At 32.9% G+C, this 18,634-nt stretch overlaps 1 protein-coding gene across 1 annotated transcript; it reads right to left on the bottom strand.

Annotated features, from left to right (window-relative positions):
- Positions 1–1,790: 1,790 nt before the first annotated feature.
- LOC143048653 (C-type lectin mannose-binding isoform-like) lies at positions 1,791–18,634 on the bottom strand. The gene is made up of 7 exons (XM_076222440.1): positions 18,605–18,634; positions 13,411–13,510; positions 12,533–12,748; positions 11,230–11,318; positions 7,671–7,776; positions 3,138–3,344; positions 1,791–2,383 (listed from the first exon to the last, which is right to left on the bottom strand). The coding sequence occupies exons 2-7, from the start codon at positions 13,502–13,504 to the stop codon at positions 2,379–2,381; spliced, it is 717 nt and encodes a 238-aa protein (XP_076078555.1). The 5' UTR covers positions 13,505–13,510; positions 18,605–18,634; the 3' UTR covers positions 1,791–2,378.

Raw genomic sequence — 18,634 nt, 5'->3', positions numbered from 1 at the left:
ACGTTTTGCTACGGATTAACTAGTTCGTGTAGCCCAACGTTTCCACCACGCATTGCTACATTTCGATACGTAGTAAGCACGTTTTGTTACGTTCCGCTAAGCTTTGATACATATCTAAATGTACTAGGCTTCTACTTCGTTTCAATTTTCGCTACGTTTGTTGTTGAATTTTCAAAACATACGGGACAGGTCCCGCTTTGAATAAAGGATCACTACGTTTCGATAGATTTCGTTACGTAAATTCCCGTTTCGCTGAGTACGCGCTGAGTACGCCTTCAAAACTTAGTAAAACGTAGCTCTTGAAACATTACAGTGTGACTGGACCTTTACGTTCTTCTCATATATTTTATGATGGTATGATACTAAATACCTAACAGGAAGTTTGTGCTTGATATTTATATGATGCAGACATAATCTTTTAATCAGTTTTATTAAGTTCTGGAGCTGACATGTCATTAACTGCTAATAGTCCTTTGTTAATTTATTTTATAATTGCAGTCACTTTGCTTAGTTTCTTTTGTTGCTATTCTGACATCTGACTCAGACTTCTAATTTGATGCGACTGTCATACAAGTGAGAGGTTTAGCGCTATAAAACCAGGTTCAATCCACCATTTTCTACATTTCAAAATGCCTGTACCAAGTCAGGAATATGATAGTTGTAGTCCATTCGTTTGATGTGTTTTGTCATTTGATTTTGCTATTTGATTAGGGACTTGACGATTGAATTTTCGTCGGAGTTCAGTATTTTTGTGATTTTACTTTTTCTTTTAAACTGAATTTTGCGTATTGCTGTGTGTTTGTTTTTTTTTCTACATTGGCTAAATGTATTTAAGGGGGGGGGGGGGTGTTGAGAACTCTGCCTTTGTTAGTTTAGTATGAATTTTTAATTTTAGTTCATTTATATGTTTTGAAGTTAAGTATGACGTCCATTATCACTGAACTATTACACATTTAGGGGACGGCAGATGCATGCCACCGTGTTCCAGATTTTCTCGTTATGTTAAAAACCCATTGGTTGCCTATGGCTGTTTTTAGCCATTTTGTCGGGTTGTTGTCTCTTTGACACATTCCTCATTTCAATTCTCAATTTATTTACCATCGACAAACAATTCCATGCACAAACTCTCAAAGAGAATAAAAATGTTTATGAAGAGAAATATTCAATTAACAAAGGACTCATAAGTCGATGAGAAACAAAGGACTCATAAGTCGATGAGAAACAAAGGACAAATCACGAGGAAAACACGAACAATTGTCTTTACAAAAACTACACAGAAAGCAACAAACCCCTTATTAAAGTGGATGATTTCAGATACTCCAGTAATGGTAATCCAATCTTGTTCCAGTTATGGATCCCTTTGTGGTATTTGTGGCAAGTACAATTTATGTGACAAGTCTACTTTGGCGATGTCACAATTGAGAACAATTCATATCAAAGAATACTCGCAGTGATTAAAAAGTACAACACACTGACATAGAAATCCTACCACCTTACATAATCCTTTGCTATCCATGAGCTTTCAAAATAGCTGTTTGAAAAAAACAACACTAAAACAAATAAAACATTTAAGTCAACAACAGTTGTACTAGCAACACGATAATTGCCACATGTGGTCAGGATCTTCTTACCCTTCTGGAGTACCTGAGAACACCCTCAGTTATTGGTGGGGTTTATGTTGCTCAATTTTTATTTTTCTATGATATGTATGTTTCTATGATATGTATGTTTGTCTTGTGGTCTATTTCGTAGTTTGCTATGGCGTTGTCAGTTTATTATCGACTAACAAGTTTAAATGTCCAAATGGTATATGTTCGCCTTTCTTTTACAACAGTGTATAACTATTTACTTTCTGTGTAGTGTTTTGAATACCATATACGGTGACCTATAGCTGTTAATTTCTGTGTCTGTCTCTGGAAGATAGTTGGTTGTATCAAGACATATATCCTGAAATCTGTTTTATCTTTATGTAATCAATCTATTCTTGTATGTGTTTTGCAAGTGGTAATAGAAGGCTCGTAACTTGTCACAAAACTACACATTTGAAGGACGCCTCCGGGTGCGGGAATTTCTCGCTACATTGAAGACCTGTTGGTGACCTTCTGCTGTTGTTTTTTTCTATGGTCGGGTTGTTGTCTCTTAGGCACATTCCCCATTTCCATTCTCAATTTTACATTGCATATAATGTGCCAATATTTTTTCGTTGAACGATGTCAATCGGCTAAATCAATACCAAGTTAAACATCTTTGAATTTTTAAGTCTAGAAAGCCTTATTTTATACAATTTGTAGTTCTCGTGATCAAAGTATTTTTGGTAATACCAGTACTGACATATCATCTTGTATGAAAGTAAAGACCTTCCTTTCAACTGTCAAAGATTAAACTGAAAGAGAAAATAATGCATGTGTTACTGAGTGTTGTACGTTGTTAATCTTTATTGTTTTTTAACAAACGAATTAAAAAAAAATATGTTGAATGTTAAGATAAATATTTGACGTAGATTATCTTGAAAATTTATCATATTTGTGATACATACTATTTGATATTGACCTCCAACATATGTACCGGTACGACTATTATCAGACTACAGCTTACTTGACATTATGTGACGCTTTTTTGATCGATTAATGTTGCAGATATTCCGATGTACCAAATATCATTAAGCCTGGTATTTTTCAAGAGATTTTACAACCACCAGGTCAATGGCACTGCTGGTAAGCGTTCCGTTAACGATAGTATCACTACACTAACCAAGGATTTAACATGTCTGCAGTGTTTATAGACATCCCAAATGTCCTCTGTCATAATTATGTTCATTAATGTCTTGGTAATTGTTTGTTTTCTTACCATGATAGTTACAATCTATATAGTTAAGCAATGGATAATTGTACCAAGACTTTAAAAAAAAAATCTAGATTAAACTGAAAATTAACTACTTGTGACCAACCATATTAATTATGGTCTTAGTTTTAATAACTATTTTTTTTGGATTTTTCGTGTGATGTAAATCAACATCCTCCGTCTATGATCATGATAATTATATATAAGCACAAACAACATCAGCACAATTGTTAAAAAAACAATTTAGTTTCTGTCTTGTTTAACTAATACAAACTAAATAAAGTGCAACCGTTCACCTCTTTCGCAAATAAATGCATGTTCCTCATCGCATGCAGTATCCCGCCAACGATTACCAAAAGCCAAATAAAGCAGCATACACTGTTCACTGCCCGGATTCCCATTAGCTGTGTCCCAATCAGACTCAGTTGTTGATATCGGGTTATTTGTAGAACTCCACACCCAGACCCCATCAGTGTTCATATCTTCACCTCCAAGCCATACTCCTAAAGGTAAATAATTCGATAAGAATTTCTTAAGAATTTCAAAAGAAAGCATATTATAACCTCAAAGTCAAACTCCTATATGAAAAAATCGGCAAGTATTTCAAAAGGGAGCATATCATAAACCCAAGCCATACTTCTAAAGGTAAACATTACAATAAGAATTTCAAAAGAGAGCATATTATCACCTCAAACCCATACTTCTATAGGCAAAAATCCGCAAGTATTTCAAAAGAGAGCATATCATAAAAAATTCCGTTACGATAAGAATTTCAAAACAGACCCCGGAATAATCTATAAAACGTGATAGATTATCAAGTAAATGGCAAGTATAATGCATGTTATATAGGCGACGGAACATGGCTAGAATTGGGTTATCTCTCCTTAAACAGAAGAAGATTTAAACATTAAACTATCTTTCCCTCAGATCTTTCCTAATGAAATTATTAATTTTCTTACAATTTTTGTTTTGCTATTGCTGCTGTGGTTTCGAATTTCCGAACAACACGTAATTTAACTTACGAAGTTGTTAAGAACCTTCAAAGGAACTGACCCTAAGGAATGAAAGATAATATTTGGTCAACGATTTACATGTGACCCTAAGGAATGAAAGATAATATTTGGTCAACGATTTACATGTAACCTCTGCCGCGTCCTCTAGATTAAAGGAATGCTGTATTTTATAGTTGAAGGGTTTCTGCCGTCAATTGGGGGAATTGATGGTGTCTAATGGAGGATTTTGCTTCCGATAAGTAACATTCATTTAACCTGGTGATGATCAGATGAAACACCATATATTTTCAACAGTAGAATCGAATCTGAAATGAATTCCTTGATAAGAAATGCATATGATATAAGATTTAAAAAAAAGAAGACCTATTACACTATGACTTGAATTTAAAACATTTTTCAACACAGGCAATGAGTCTTAGTATTTAAAAAGTCGAGTTGGAATCTTCTATTTAGAATTGTGAAGTTTATAGAAAGAATAGTTTGTGAATTCCTTGAACATACGGGTTCATTACAATATAAGGAATCCTGAGGTGGCAAGTTTTAGATGACACCCTTAATACTTTCTCCTATCCAAGATATTAGTTTTCCAGTAGCAGTCGATATTTTAGCCTTAGTCAACACACTATATAGATTTGTTTGTTACTTCAAACTTATCTAATTTATTGCACCCCCTTTTTGAAGAACGAAAGAAAATTATAGAAAATATTGTTGTTTGAAAAAAAAAATTGAAGGAATATATATATAGATTATAGGAAATAAAATTGATCAGGAGTTGTCTCCCATAGACCTAGAACTATAAAGAAATTATGTAATTTCTCCAGGTCACAGTGGCACCCATAACAACTATGTTTTGTCAATAACTTGGTTTATATCAGGTTAATTAGTGTAAATGTGTATTCATGTGGTTTTTTGTTTAAATGTACTTTAATCATTCTAATCATTTTCTGTGCTTTATTTTGTAATTCATTTGATTGTATATCTCAAATTTTGGGCACCATGATTGGTTAATAAAATTATCTATCTATCTATCTATCTATCTATCTATCTATCTTCATAGATAAAATTGGGAATGCAAATGAGGAATGTGTCAAAGAGACAACAACCCAACATAAGAGCAGATAACAGCTGAAGGCCACCAATGGGTCTTCAAAGCACCGAAACAATACGGCACCCGTAGTCGGGCCTCAGCTGGTCTCTAAATTAAAATATGTACATTGAAAAAAAATTAACTTCTTAAGAATATTCTATATCGTTTAATCTATTCTGCTGAAATGATTGACATCAGGTATTCAATGTTAATTTAAACCATTGGGGTTTTTTACTCTTATTTCACGCAGGATAAACATTTTAAACACCACTGTCCAAGGTTTAGGGGGAATCCCGCTTGTATATTTAACTCAATCCGTCATATTCTGTATGTATGTGTCTGTCACTAGTTAGGAGTCTAATTCAGTGGTTGTAATTTGTTGCATATTTGCTTTTCGTTCATTTTTTGTACATGCATGAGGTCATTAGTTTTTTTTGTTTGAATTGATTTACATTTGTCATTTCGGTTCTTTTATAGCTGACTATGCGGTATGGGATTTTCTCATTGTTGAAGGCCGTGCGGTGACCTATATAGTTGTTAATTTCTGTGTCATTTGGTCTGTTGTGAAGAGATGTCTCATTGGCAATCATACCACATCTTCTATATATATATATATATATATATATATATATATATATATATATATATATATATATATATATATATATATATATATATATATATATAAATCTGAAATATTTAGAAATTTAGACCGTTCAGTGATGTTTATTTGGAATTCTTATTGACGCAATCTTTCTTGTAACATCATAATATCGACACCGTTAAAGCTTTAAAATTGTGCTAGGTCACATCGCACATTATTATTTTTATTTAAAGCATATATTTGAACTCTCTGATGTAATTAGTCATATAATATATGTCATATTCAACAAATTTTTAGAATGGTGCAAGCGTCTTAACTGATGTTCGGTTTGCCTTTTTTATTGTATAAATTTCAAGATTAAGTAAAAGTTTAATCTAAGAAGACTTAAAGATGATTCCTTTAACATTTAACATCAGAATCTGACTGACGAAAGATATCTGTTATCCGAAATATTTATAAATAATTACATTTATAGTTCCTTTTTATATCATTGGTGTTGTTATGTACACTTTTTAGGCGTTTATATATATATGTATATATATAAGTACGTCTGAGTCAGTGACAACTCTACAACAGATTAATCTGTTGTAGAGTTGTTACTGACTCGGACGTACTTATAAATATAATTATTTTCTGTGAATGTATCTTACATTAATTTGTAGGATCCTTTACTATAGATAATCAAGCTGATCTGTTACAATAACATCTCTATGCCTTATATATCATGTACTGTAGTACGCCGCTAGATTAAAACTGACGAGGAAAGGTAACACACGGCCTCTGAAAGCTTTATTTTTGCAGAGCCCAGGTGGTCGTGTGGTCTAGCGGGACGGCTGCAGTGCAGGCGATTTAGTGTCACGATATCACAGTAGCATGGGTTCGAATCCCGGCAAGGGAAGAACAATAAAGGGCTGCGCTTTAGCGCATGATACGCCCGTTGCTCTTTTAACTTGTCTTTTATGCTTTAAATGAATTTATATGATCAACTATAAATATATATACAAATCAAAAGGGATGTTACATTAATATATTCACCAAAGTTTCATAAAATCCCCCTTTTTTAAGTATAAAAATTCATTACTTAAGAAAACGTAAAATCTAAAATTAATAAAAATGGAAAGGGAGCTTACATCAATAGATATAAACAATTCACCAAAGTTTCATGGACATTGGTGAAAGCCTTTTTGAGTTATTGTCCAAAGTGTTGAAAATCTCCCTTTTATTTATGAATAAAGCCCCATAAATCCAAAACTTAAAATCTGAAATTTATAAAAATGGAAAGGGAGCTTACATCAATAGATATAAACAATTCACCAAAGTTTCATGGACATTGGTGAAAGCCTTTTTGAGTTATTGTCCGAAGTGTTGAAAATCCCCCTTTTTTTATGAATAAAGCCCCATAAATCCAAAACTTAAAATCTGAAATTTATAAAAATTGAAAGGGAGCTTACATCAATAGATATAAACAATTCACCAAAGTTTCATGGACATTGGTGAAAGCCTTTTTGAGTTATTGTCCGAAGTGTTGAAAATCCCCCTTTTTTTATGAATAAAGCCCCATAAATCCAAAACTTTAAATCTGAAATTTATAAAAAATTGAAAGGGAGCTTACATCAATAGATATAAACAATTCACCAAAGTTTCATGGACATTGGTGAAAGCCTTTTTGAGTTATTGTCCGAAGTGTTGAAATTCCCCCATTTTTTATGAATAAAGCCCCATAAATCCAAAACTTAAAATCTGAAATTAAAAAAAAACGAAAGGGAGCTTACGTCAATAGATATAAACAATTCACCAAAGTTTCATGGAAATTGGTGAAAGCGTTTTTGAGTTATTGTCCGAAGTGTGGACGACGGACGGACAGACGGACGGACGGACGGACAACGGTATACCATAATACGCCCCGTCCAAAAGACGACGGGCGTATAAAAAATTTGCTAAAGCAAATTTACAGAACTAGCATTGTTGGGTTGAGGTTTAGACGAGTTGTATATATTATTTCAAAGACAGAATAATAAATATTTGAAAAAAAGATTCTGAAGCATTTATGTATTTTAGGTCTTTTTTATATGCTATCGTTACTTTTGAAATCCCTTAACACATAATACCAAACTTGAATACATACCATTATCGACGACGCCGTATTTGTTGTTTGCCTCCGTTTTCAACAGATTCACTTCTTGCATCGTTTCAGGTTCTGCTAACTTTGCACCACGTTCGTTGCAGTAATCCTAAATATGTAGACAAGTATAAAAATAAACGACAAACCACACACACATATAAAAAAGATGTGGTATGATTTCCGATGAGACAACTGTCCACAAGAGACCAAAATGACACATACATTAACAACTATATATTACTCTACGACAGACTTTGAAACACCAGTTATACATGGCTGAAAACACATTTTATATTCATAACTATTCTAAATACCAGCACAGCAATGTTAAATCTTCAAATTTGCGGACTCAAATTTTTGTTCTTTCCTCGCCTGGATTATATTACATTATGTAAACTTTTTTTTGTGTATCTCTATACCAAATAATGTAATTTGGTTTGTTGAGAAATAAGTATAGATTAATTAGAACACGCCCTTTTCCATATTGACCCTGGTATCATTCATAGACTCCAATATCGGCCCGAGGCTTCAGCCGAGGGACGATATGGGTCTAGGGATGATACCGGGTCAACATGGAAAAGACATGTTATAATCTATTTATCACATATCTAAGTTCTAAATAATACCGATTTTGCTTTTTTCATAAAGATATCTATTTATGGAAGATAGAATGCACTTTTAAAAGCAAATCTGGCTCATATTATGTCATTATCTTTGGTACGTACTGCAGTGAAGAATCTTATCAGATACATATTTATCTCTTCAACTTAAATATTCTCTGGATTACGGAGTTCTCCAGCACTTTTTTCCTTTGAGTTAGCGTTTTATATTTGCTCTACAAAGTCTGCCGTATCGTTTTTTTTTTTCTACTGCGATGAAACTAGTACTCCCATGCCAATTTTTCCGGGGGGATCTGAATCGATCAAATATCACAACATCAAACCACACACACATATATTACTCTACTTCCTCGCCTGGATTATATTACATTATGTAAACTTTATTGTGTGTATCTCTATACCAACTAATGTAATTGTGTTTTTGAGAAATAAGTAAAGATTATATAACATGTCTTTTTTCCATATTTACCCTGGTATCATTCCGAGACTCCAATGTTATATGGGTCAAGGAATGGTACCGGGTCAATATGGAAAAGGCATGTTATAATCTATTTATCACACATATAAGTCATTCGTCTCAACTCGACCGATTCCGTACCCTCATCTAACGGATAGAGGGATAGTAACGGATTCTACCGAGGATTGCCGAATGATATTTAAGTACTACATAATACCCGATGTTGATTTTTTTCATTTAAAGATCTATTTATGGGAGATTTTAAGCGATTCTGGCTCATTTAATATGACTTGGAGATATGTTTGATGGTACGTACAGCAATGAAGAATCTTAGCAGATACACATCAATATCTTCAAGTTAAATATCTTCTGGATTGCGGAGTTCTCCAGCACTTTTTAACCACTCCTTTAAAATTGTAATGTCACTTTCAGTTGTTTTCCTTGTGTTAGCGTTTTATATTTGCTCTACAAAGTCTGCCGTATCCGTTTTCTCCACTGCGATGAAACGAGTACCGTCATTATTCGCCATCGTTTTTAGGACACAATGACGTCAAATCATTTGAAATCAGGGCACAATAACCAATTTATAACCTCTTTTTTTTCCCCGGTAGCAATATGAGTCGGACAATTTTGAGATTACTTTAACTCATCAGTAGAATCAAAAGTTTCAACACAGTATATGCATCACATGGGACTGATATATTAGACATGAATATTGAATTAATTGCAGATTAGCTAAATTTAACAAAACATATACATATCTTCTATTTTTGGGGAGATGACCTATAGATGTTTCGGTACCAATATATGAGATACGAAAAAAGAATACAGTAAAGTTTAAATCGAATGAAAGCCGGCAGTCAAAATATAAAATGAACCCGTACTATAAATCAGTAGTCTGTAGTTTTAAACTAAAAGAAAATACACCTGCTTGTGTTAGAAAGTAAGAAGGCAGTTCGTTTGCTCCCGGTGGCATATCAAAACGGAGTTACCACTTTCTTTAAATACTAAATAGCGTTGCTAACAACAAATTTGTAAAAGTAATTTTATTTCTTCTTTTTCAGTCAAGCCACTGCCACCAAAGCCAAACCAAAAAATTTACATGGTCTGTTCTAAGCTTACAAGACAATCAAACGTCCTGATAAATCTATTAAATGGAATGGTTTATATCATGATAAAAAAGAGCATAGTTTACATAGCTTTAAAGAGTTAGAAATGGTGGTAGATGACAAAAAGTCAATGAAAATTTAATGTGAAAAGTTCCTTTATTTTAAATACAGGTTAGGAAACCACTTTCCTGCACGAAACCTGTTTTTTAATTATTAACATTTTTTTTATCAGCAATCAAAGCCTTAAGTTATTATGAAACTGTCTATTCTATAGGTGGCGTGAATCAGTTTATACCAAAGTTATTTTAGAGTACATACAATCTAAGATTCTCCCATCTTGCAATAGTATTGAAACATTTGACTTTTATACACTTTAGTCTAACAGTTTTCCAAATGGTAAGAGTTGGTATTGCTTTGTTTCATAAAAAAAGAATGGCGAACGTAGACACAAGTATCTTGTCGTCAGAAGGGCTAAATCCTACTTTGTAAAAATCACTCTGATTCAAACAAAATTTCTCTAAAACTGATATCATCAATATGTTTGATTATTTGTTTGACAACATATATGTTACGTTGGGAGGACGTGTTTTTCAATAAACTATCGGCATTTCCATGAGAACCAACCATGTCCATCTTCTTGCCGATTTGTTCCTTTTTTCTTATGAGGCTGACTTCATACAGGAACCTCTTAAGAAGAAAGACAAGAAGATAGCAGTATCCTTTAACATTAATTTCCGCTATATAAATGAAGTTCTCTCTCTAAATAATTTAAAATTTGGTAACAATGTTGAAAGCAAACCCGGTAATAAGTCCAATTCGATTGGTCAAAATCGTGAAAAGAGAACGGGATGATAACCACGACATAAGTAATAAATCCGATATCTTTTGTAAAACAGATATCCAATAACGACCAACTAACTCATGGTGGCGTTCGTAAAATCAACGAATGGATGATTTCAACTTCACCAAATTAATACCTTCCTTATGAGCAACAACCCACTATCAAGGAAATTCTGATAGTTTGTACAAGCCCGGGAATATTTTATCAATTGGGAGATATATACTCCGTATGCAGGCGCTGCTGGAATGTTGCTACATAGAAATGGAAAGTTGAGAAGCTGAAATCATATCTTTTGTCGTAAAGTTTTGTTTCATCCGACCCCCATTGCCAATTTTTTCGATTTAAGTCAAGATATGAGACATACTGTATCTGTAGTATCCTTTTCTCTAGTTCGATTGGATTGATGCGTTTAACATACAAGTAGTCACCAAATTTTGAATTAGTTAGTGATAAAACATCAGCTAGAAATTGACAAAAAGAGTGTCGGTTGAAAACAAATTTGTTTTATGGATATTTTGTATGTTATATATCTCACCTGTGCATCGTTCCAGGTTAAACTGTTGGTAAGCTCACTGAAGAAATAACACGAATCGTCGAGTACAACCCAATCAGATGGACAAGTGTCTAAAAGAATTAATGAAAAAAAAAATGGTTATGGACACGTTTGATTAATAAACAAAAACTAATAACATAGTACAACTTTATTGAATTTTGACTTATGAGAACATACTGGTAGTACAGCTTCATAGACTTTTGACTTATAAATCTAGACTAGGTCAGCTGGAAGCAGTCAATGCTAACATCTCAACTGTCGTGATATTTCAATTTTCTGTTAGAAGACAGCATGTTGACATGAACTCTGGGTAACCTTTTAAGTGAATGAACTCTTAATCTTTATTGAAATGGTGTTTTTGAGGTATGCTAAAATATGGAAATGGTAATATAACTACACACAACTGGAGGAAGACAAGTTAATAAAGTGCTAAGCTCTGCTTTTTTTTAATTTTGTGTGTTATGACCATTTGTAAGAAATTGATACACCAGATCCTTCCGTGTCTAAATTTAACCATCAGATTATTTGATTGCATTGATTGCATTTTTATAGTCTATGAAATATTAAAAAGTGCAATTAGAAACAATGAAATAGATACAGATTATGTCTTAATATGAGTAAAAACCCTCAATTTACCAAATGGTAAAGGTAAAGTTAACTCAAACATATACAAATATAAAATATGGAACTGAAATTATATTCAACAAGTTTATTATAGGTAGTGCAAAGCCCCCACTTCGCATGATTATACAAGAATCTTGATTACATAATGCCAGTTTCGATTACCCAATTGGTACTGCACCAGCGTTTGAAAATATTGCAAATAAATGCTAATGCTCTTAATCTTTTGAAAACATTACAGATAAATGCTACTGTTCCCAAATCTGGACAAATGTGAATATGTTCATACCTCCATTTTGTGAAGTTTATACTGCGATCTGGGGTGGTTTTATTAACCAAAAAGAAAAGAAAATTATTTCCATCAGATTTACCCGATACATAATAAATGTATTAGTTAGTTTACTATTCCCAGGCTAAACTATTAGTCACTCCCCCCAACCACCCCCTTAAAAAAACCACAAGAAGTTTTGAAAAATAAATTTTTTAAAGAGATTAAATTTTAAAATTTGTTAGACATTATCTTTTTAATTTGTAACTTATAACATTACATATCAATAACACTGGTTCTAGTTCATTCAAAGCATTTAATCTGTATAACGTATAGCATTAATGTATTTTAAGTTGTGCTGATGAACATAACAGACGTCTTTTGAATCATGCTTACTTTGGTCCATGTTACTATTGATCAATAGCACACTGGTCGTCGCCATCAAAGGAACCATCATTGGCGCGATTGCCGGGGACATCATCGTCATCGCCGCCATCATCACCATCATTGTCGCCAATGTCTGTGAAGCAGTCTCATTTGATGACTCTATGTTTGTAATGATATTAGAGGCAATGACCGCCGTCAGAAGAAAAGATAATTCATCAACATTATCTGAAGAACATAAAAGTACAATATAGTGGTATACCATACATTTAACTGTGAACAAACAGTCAAATGAAGAAACATATACTTTACTATCAAGGTACAGTCAAGTGAATTAACATACATATTAAAAACTATAAACGTACAGTCAAATGGAATAACATATATTAAACCATACACGTACAGTCAAGTGGAATAACATATATTAAACCATACACATACAGTCAAATGGAATAACATATATTAAACTATAAACGTATAGTCAAATGGAACAACATACATTTGACTTTTACATTAAACGTACATGGAAAATAAATACGTACACTTTACTATGAATGTACAGTCAAATGGAATAACATTTCGTTTATCCTTTTAAAGTGCGTCTGGCGTACAGAAATTGGTTCAGTTTATTTCCATATCTTCGAGGAAACAATAAATAAGATAGAAACAAAACTTCCTTTTTTTTATTTATGTCAAATCGGTTTTCTTTTACTTTGTCCTTTTTCTGAATGTCATGAAAACCCGTCTAAATATCACTGGATAATTTATCGTTGTAAGATGTTCGTGATTGCCCACTTCATTAGCAAGGAAATGGAAATCTCTATAAATATTTTAGGTTAAGATGGAGAAATTGTCTATTAAGGTTTATTTTCTTACACACATAATTTTACCTAAGGAGAAGTTAGATGGTGGTATTTCCCGTGTTGATGGTACCACAAGAGCTTCAGAAACACACAGAATAATCATTAGTTGACATATTTTCATTTTACCCTGGAAAGAAAACTAAAGACATTAAAACAATTCGAAAGTCAAAAGAAGGTAAACGACGTCGTTAAAGATACAAATTGTAAACCATTTACATGTACTTCTCTTTGCTGATTTTGATTGTTCTCTCCTTTTATATATCTTTTGATCAAATGACCGTAGTTTGAACTAAAAGCCATTTGCTTGTATTTAAATTTACAGTTCTATCAATTAGTTTAGTTTCAATCATATACAGATGTTTGTTCCTGTATAATGGTTTTTCAGTTTGAATGTTGTGTCGACTATGATATCATTTGTTTGTGTGTTTCTCTGAGTTGCGTGTGTTTGTTCTCTATTTCTCTCGCATAGTGTTGTTATTTCAGCGATTTTTTTAACACTGTCATAACGCGGGAGGTTTGGCAAGCAATAACACCCACAATTTATTTTTAAAATGTTCTGTACCAAGTCAGGAATATGGCAGTTGTTATCAAACAGTTCGTTACTATGTAAGTTAGTGGTTTTATTTGTTCACTTCAGTGTTCCTGTTGTTTGTTTGTTTTCCTTTTATAGTATGTGTGTTTCCCTCGATTTTTATTTTGTAACTAGGATTTGTTTTCTCTAAATGGATTTATGATGTACGAGCACCGGAAAACTACTGATGTCCTCATTTACAGATGTTTTACAGCAATATACTTCTTGTTAATGGTTGAATAATATAAAAATATCAACATACATAAAATCAAATACGTAATTCAGAAGAAATCGTTGGTCCACAAAAGTGGGAAAATGTGCAGTACACACATGGTACATTAGATAAAGAACAATGTCATGACTTTACATTGGTACTTGGTTTTACAATTACGTATCCTGCTCAGCTCAATAAAACAAGCATTTCCAATACTTTGTTATAAACGATTCATCAATCGTTTTTTTGCTAAACAAGCAAAATTCTTGAACATGATGACATAAATCTTTCGTTAATTTTTCTTGGTGTCAAACAACTACATTTTTGTATAAAAAATAAAATCTGACTTTACCATAGTTTTGTCTTACCACCATGCAGCTGTTTGTATTGAAATCCTTCGTGTGATTATGAAGATACATTTTTTATCCAATAAAATATAAATCAAGCTCGAGGTAATACATCTGTCATTTCTGGTTTAACCTGGTTTATGATAGGAAAGTAAAAACATTATACGATGTTACCTAGTAATAGAAACAGAAATCAATACGTGATGTTTTGCACTAAGTATATTAAGGTGATACCCAACACATTGACTGAATTTTATTTGGCTCGTTTAACTTCTATAAAAATTTGATAAAATATTTACTTTGACCCTTTGAAAAAAATATAAAAATTTCAAAAAACTTGAAGAAGCCAAATAATTCTTTACCAATACAAAAGAGGGACGAAAGATGCCAGAGGGACAGTCAAACCCATAAATCGAAAGTTTAAAAATGGCAAAGCCATGGCTAAAAATGAAAAGGACAAACAGACAAACAATGGTACACATGACACAACATAGATAACTAAAGAAGAAACAACACGAACCCAACCAAAAACCACGGGCGATCTCAGGTGCTCCGGAAGGGCAAGCAGATCCTGCTCCACATGTGGCACCCGTCCTGTTGCTTATGAGATAACAAATCCGGTAAAATGTATAATTCGGTAGGTCACATTTATGAAAGGGTAGGGGATTGTAGTAATATCGTTTCAATTGGGAGATTTATACACCGTATGCAGGTGCTCCTGGAATGTTGCTACTTAGAAATGGAAAGTTCACAATTGGAAAGCTGAAATCATCTCTTTTGTCGTAAAGTTTTGTTTTCAATCGACCCTCATTGTCAATTTCTAGATGTAAGTCAAGATATGAGGCCGACTTAACTGTATCTGTTGTATCCTTTATCTCTAGTTCAATGGGATAGATGCGTTCGACATAGTCACCAAATTTTGAATTATTTCGTGAAAGAACATCATCTATGTAGCGGAAAGAAGAGTTAAATGATATAAAACATCAAAACGTTTAGCTGATTTTACGGAGTTATCTCCCTGTAGTGTTAAGTACCACCTTAAGGCGTTTGAGTTTCTTGATTTTGCTTTTGGGTCACAATGCTATGGTAAAGAATAATATATAGACCTTTGGTTTATGTGCAGCATCCGGAATGTTTTTGATTTAAAAAGCGTGGTCTTCTTTTTATAAGGGGTTGTTTTAAATTTAAAATGATTCCGTCGGTGCCCAAAATATAATGGTATCTTTCCTTTGATACTAATTTTTATATCAGCAAAAGTATCAACCGACGTACAAATGCCGAGTATATTAAAGAAGATTATGTTATGACAACAAGAGCGCATATGTTTTATTTGGAAGATGTATTTTTCGATTGATTTGTAGCTTTTTAGGTTTAGCTGTAGTATGTTACTGAAAATAAAACTTGCAATATTAAAATTGAAACTGAAAACGGGGAATGTGTCAAATGGCAACAGTCCCATTAGAGGGCAGAAAACAGCAGAAGACATATGGGTCTTGTATGCATGCATTCTAAGTAATTTTCTAGATTTATAAAATTGAGAAAGGAAATGGGGAATGTGTCAAAGCGACAACAACCCGACCATAGAGCAGACAACAACCGAAGGCCACCAATGGGTCTTCAATGTAACGAGAAATTCCCGCACCCGTATGTGTAATTCAGCTGGCCCCTTATGCTCAATAGGAACTTTCAACCCCAAAAAAGAAAGTCAAGTATGTATTTCCACCGAAACAAATGAAGAGCTAGATGAACAAAAGGTGTATGAAAATATTTACATGAACCATCTAAGGGTAATTTTACCTGATGTAGTTGAAAGGTTATAACCATTACAAGTCTGGAAAGTTGTGTTCCAGTTGTTCAGTTTGCTGATAAAATTTGATTGTGTCAGTTTTTATGGACTTCCCCTCTTTGTTATGCCCCTTGGAGTGTATATTTGTTATTGCATTTTATACGGACTTTATTCAAAGAGATCCTTGATCTCAGGTGCTCAGGAATCGTAATCAGTATTTGTATGCATCTTCCATAGTATGAGGATTAGTAACAGGGAATCTATATGTGTTTGTACAGTTGATTGGACATAGAAATACATATTCATCTGAATATCAGAAACATACTAGCCGATTGAAAACAAATATTTGTTTAGATACAGAATTTGTTTAAATGTTCTCTTATAGCCTGAAAGCATCGTCCTTTGATATTAACTTCGTTGAAGTTACCTATGATGCTTCCTTGTTTGCTTTTGATACAGGTAGGAACGAATCATTTACACATATTATAACTATGGTTCATAAGGTATCACCCCTTGGTGTCAGCTGCTTTTAGGAAACCACAATACTTTCCTATTTGCTGCTGACAGATAGACATGCTTAACTTTTTTTTGGCTAGTTATTATATGTATATCTAAATTGATTGTGTACTATACACATAAGGAACTCTATTTTTTGCTGTTGCTTTGTTATCTATACCAACCAAACTTACATTTTAATGCATTAGAAATTTACAAATATTACAGATTCTTTATTAACATATTCTTTCAGAACTTGAATTGTTCTCATACTTATTTTTGTATTGTACTGTGAAAATTATTGATGTTGTAACGTTTATGCCCTCTATGGCTCATAATGTGAAATACAAAATCGTCTTCTTCTTCTCTAATGAAATCGCGGCAATAATTAAACAAAAAGACAATCACAAATCACAAATCGAAAGAAAAAACTGAAAACACAATGGCTCATAAGAAAAATACCAAACAGGACAAACAGCAGTCCACAAAAAATAACAATCAAAACTATAAACAGAGTAACATGAACTCTAACAAATACAAGATGTGGCAGAGGAGATAGTTTGCTTTAATGTGTAAAATCTTGAGATCAATGCACAATTTGAAATCCAAATACTAGGTTGTATTCTTTGTATGTAATATGAATACCTTGCCTTTTGGCTGTACATCGATTTGCAGGTGGCTAATTGTGTAATCATAGTTTCATCGTGAGTATGATTATTTCATGTTTGTCCAAAAATAGAGCATTAAGTTTAAATTATCAATGCTTATGAGTGTTCTTTTTTAATAGTCTACCTGGATTAAATGTTTTTATATGACACTTAGGGCATATTGAATACCATTGATTTATTTTGCCACTTGAAAGGATAATGATTTCAAAATTTAAAAAATGAAAATGTTATTCTTCCCAACTGTACATTCTCACCTACGACCAAAATCAACTTGATCGTGTTCATGAACCAACCCCTTTCCCTCTTCTATATCTAAAACGGATGTAACTCGCATTCAGTAACATGATGAGTGTTTATGCAAATGAATGAAGACAATACATTCCCTTTCAGAACACACATCTATTTACCTGATATTTAGTTGTTTTTGTGATGCTACAATTTAACTGATTCTAAAGTGATGTACACCACGTAGCTTAAATTCATGTATTTGGTTTTGATGTTATATTTGTTATTCTCGTGGGATTTTGTCTGATGCTTGGTCCGTTTCTGTGTGTGTTACATTGTAGTGTTGTGTCGTTGTTCTCTTGTTATATTTAATGCGTTTCCCTCAGTTTTAGTTTGTTACCCCGATTTTGTTTTTTGTCCATGGATTTATGAGTTTGAACAGCGGTATACTACTGTTGCCTTTATTTAAGTCCTGATGAACAATACCCCAAAAGAATTAAAATTTTGAAAAAAAGTATCACTAAAATATCGAACCGTAAACTATATTAAAAAAAGTGAAATCCATAATTACCGGAAAAAAAACCAGGAAAAAATCGAACGTCGGATTACAAATCAACAGAACGAATGGAATAGTCTGTCATTCATCTAACTTTGTATAGAATATGCCCTTATTTTAACAAATTATATTACTTTGTTGTTGCTGTTGATTTGTTAACTTGCATCTAGTGATTTTGTTGCATGGGGTAGTACCCAATATTCTTTATTTCTCAAAACCAACCAAAAGATCAGTTGATTAAATTTTGGAGCTGAAGTTTTAACCCGATGCAAATTATGGTATATTTCCCTTTTTCTCCATTCTATTTTTCGAATATATTTAAAAAAATCAACATAAGCCACTCCTAATTGACTACATACTTGTTTTGTCTGCGTGTGTTCCACATATTC

The sequence above is a fragment of the Mytilus galloprovincialis genome, chromosome 10 (genome assembly GCF_965363235.1).
Source record: "Mytilus galloprovincialis chromosome 10, xbMytGall1.hap1.1, whole genome shotgun sequence".
Lineage (NCBI taxonomy): Eukaryota > Metazoa > Mollusca > Bivalvia > Mytilida > Mytilidae > Mytilus > Mytilus galloprovincialis.
This window is presented reverse-complemented; position numbering and strand designations above follow the sequence as displayed.

Excerpts from the sequence above, each read along its gene's own strand:
- LOC143048653 (XM_076222440.1), bottom strand. The coding sequence starts at position 13,504 with ATGAAAATATGTCAACTAATGATTATTCTGTGTGTTTCTGAAGCTCTT. Across the intron at positions 11,319-12,532 it reads CAATAGTAACATGGACCAAA|ACACTTGTCCATCTGATTGG; the intron begins GTAAGCATGATT and ends TAATTCTTTTAG. Across the intron at positions 3,345-7,670 it reads ATACGGCGTCGTCGATAATG|GAGTATGGCTTGGAGGTGAA; the intron begins GTATGTATTCAA and ends ATTTACCTTTAG.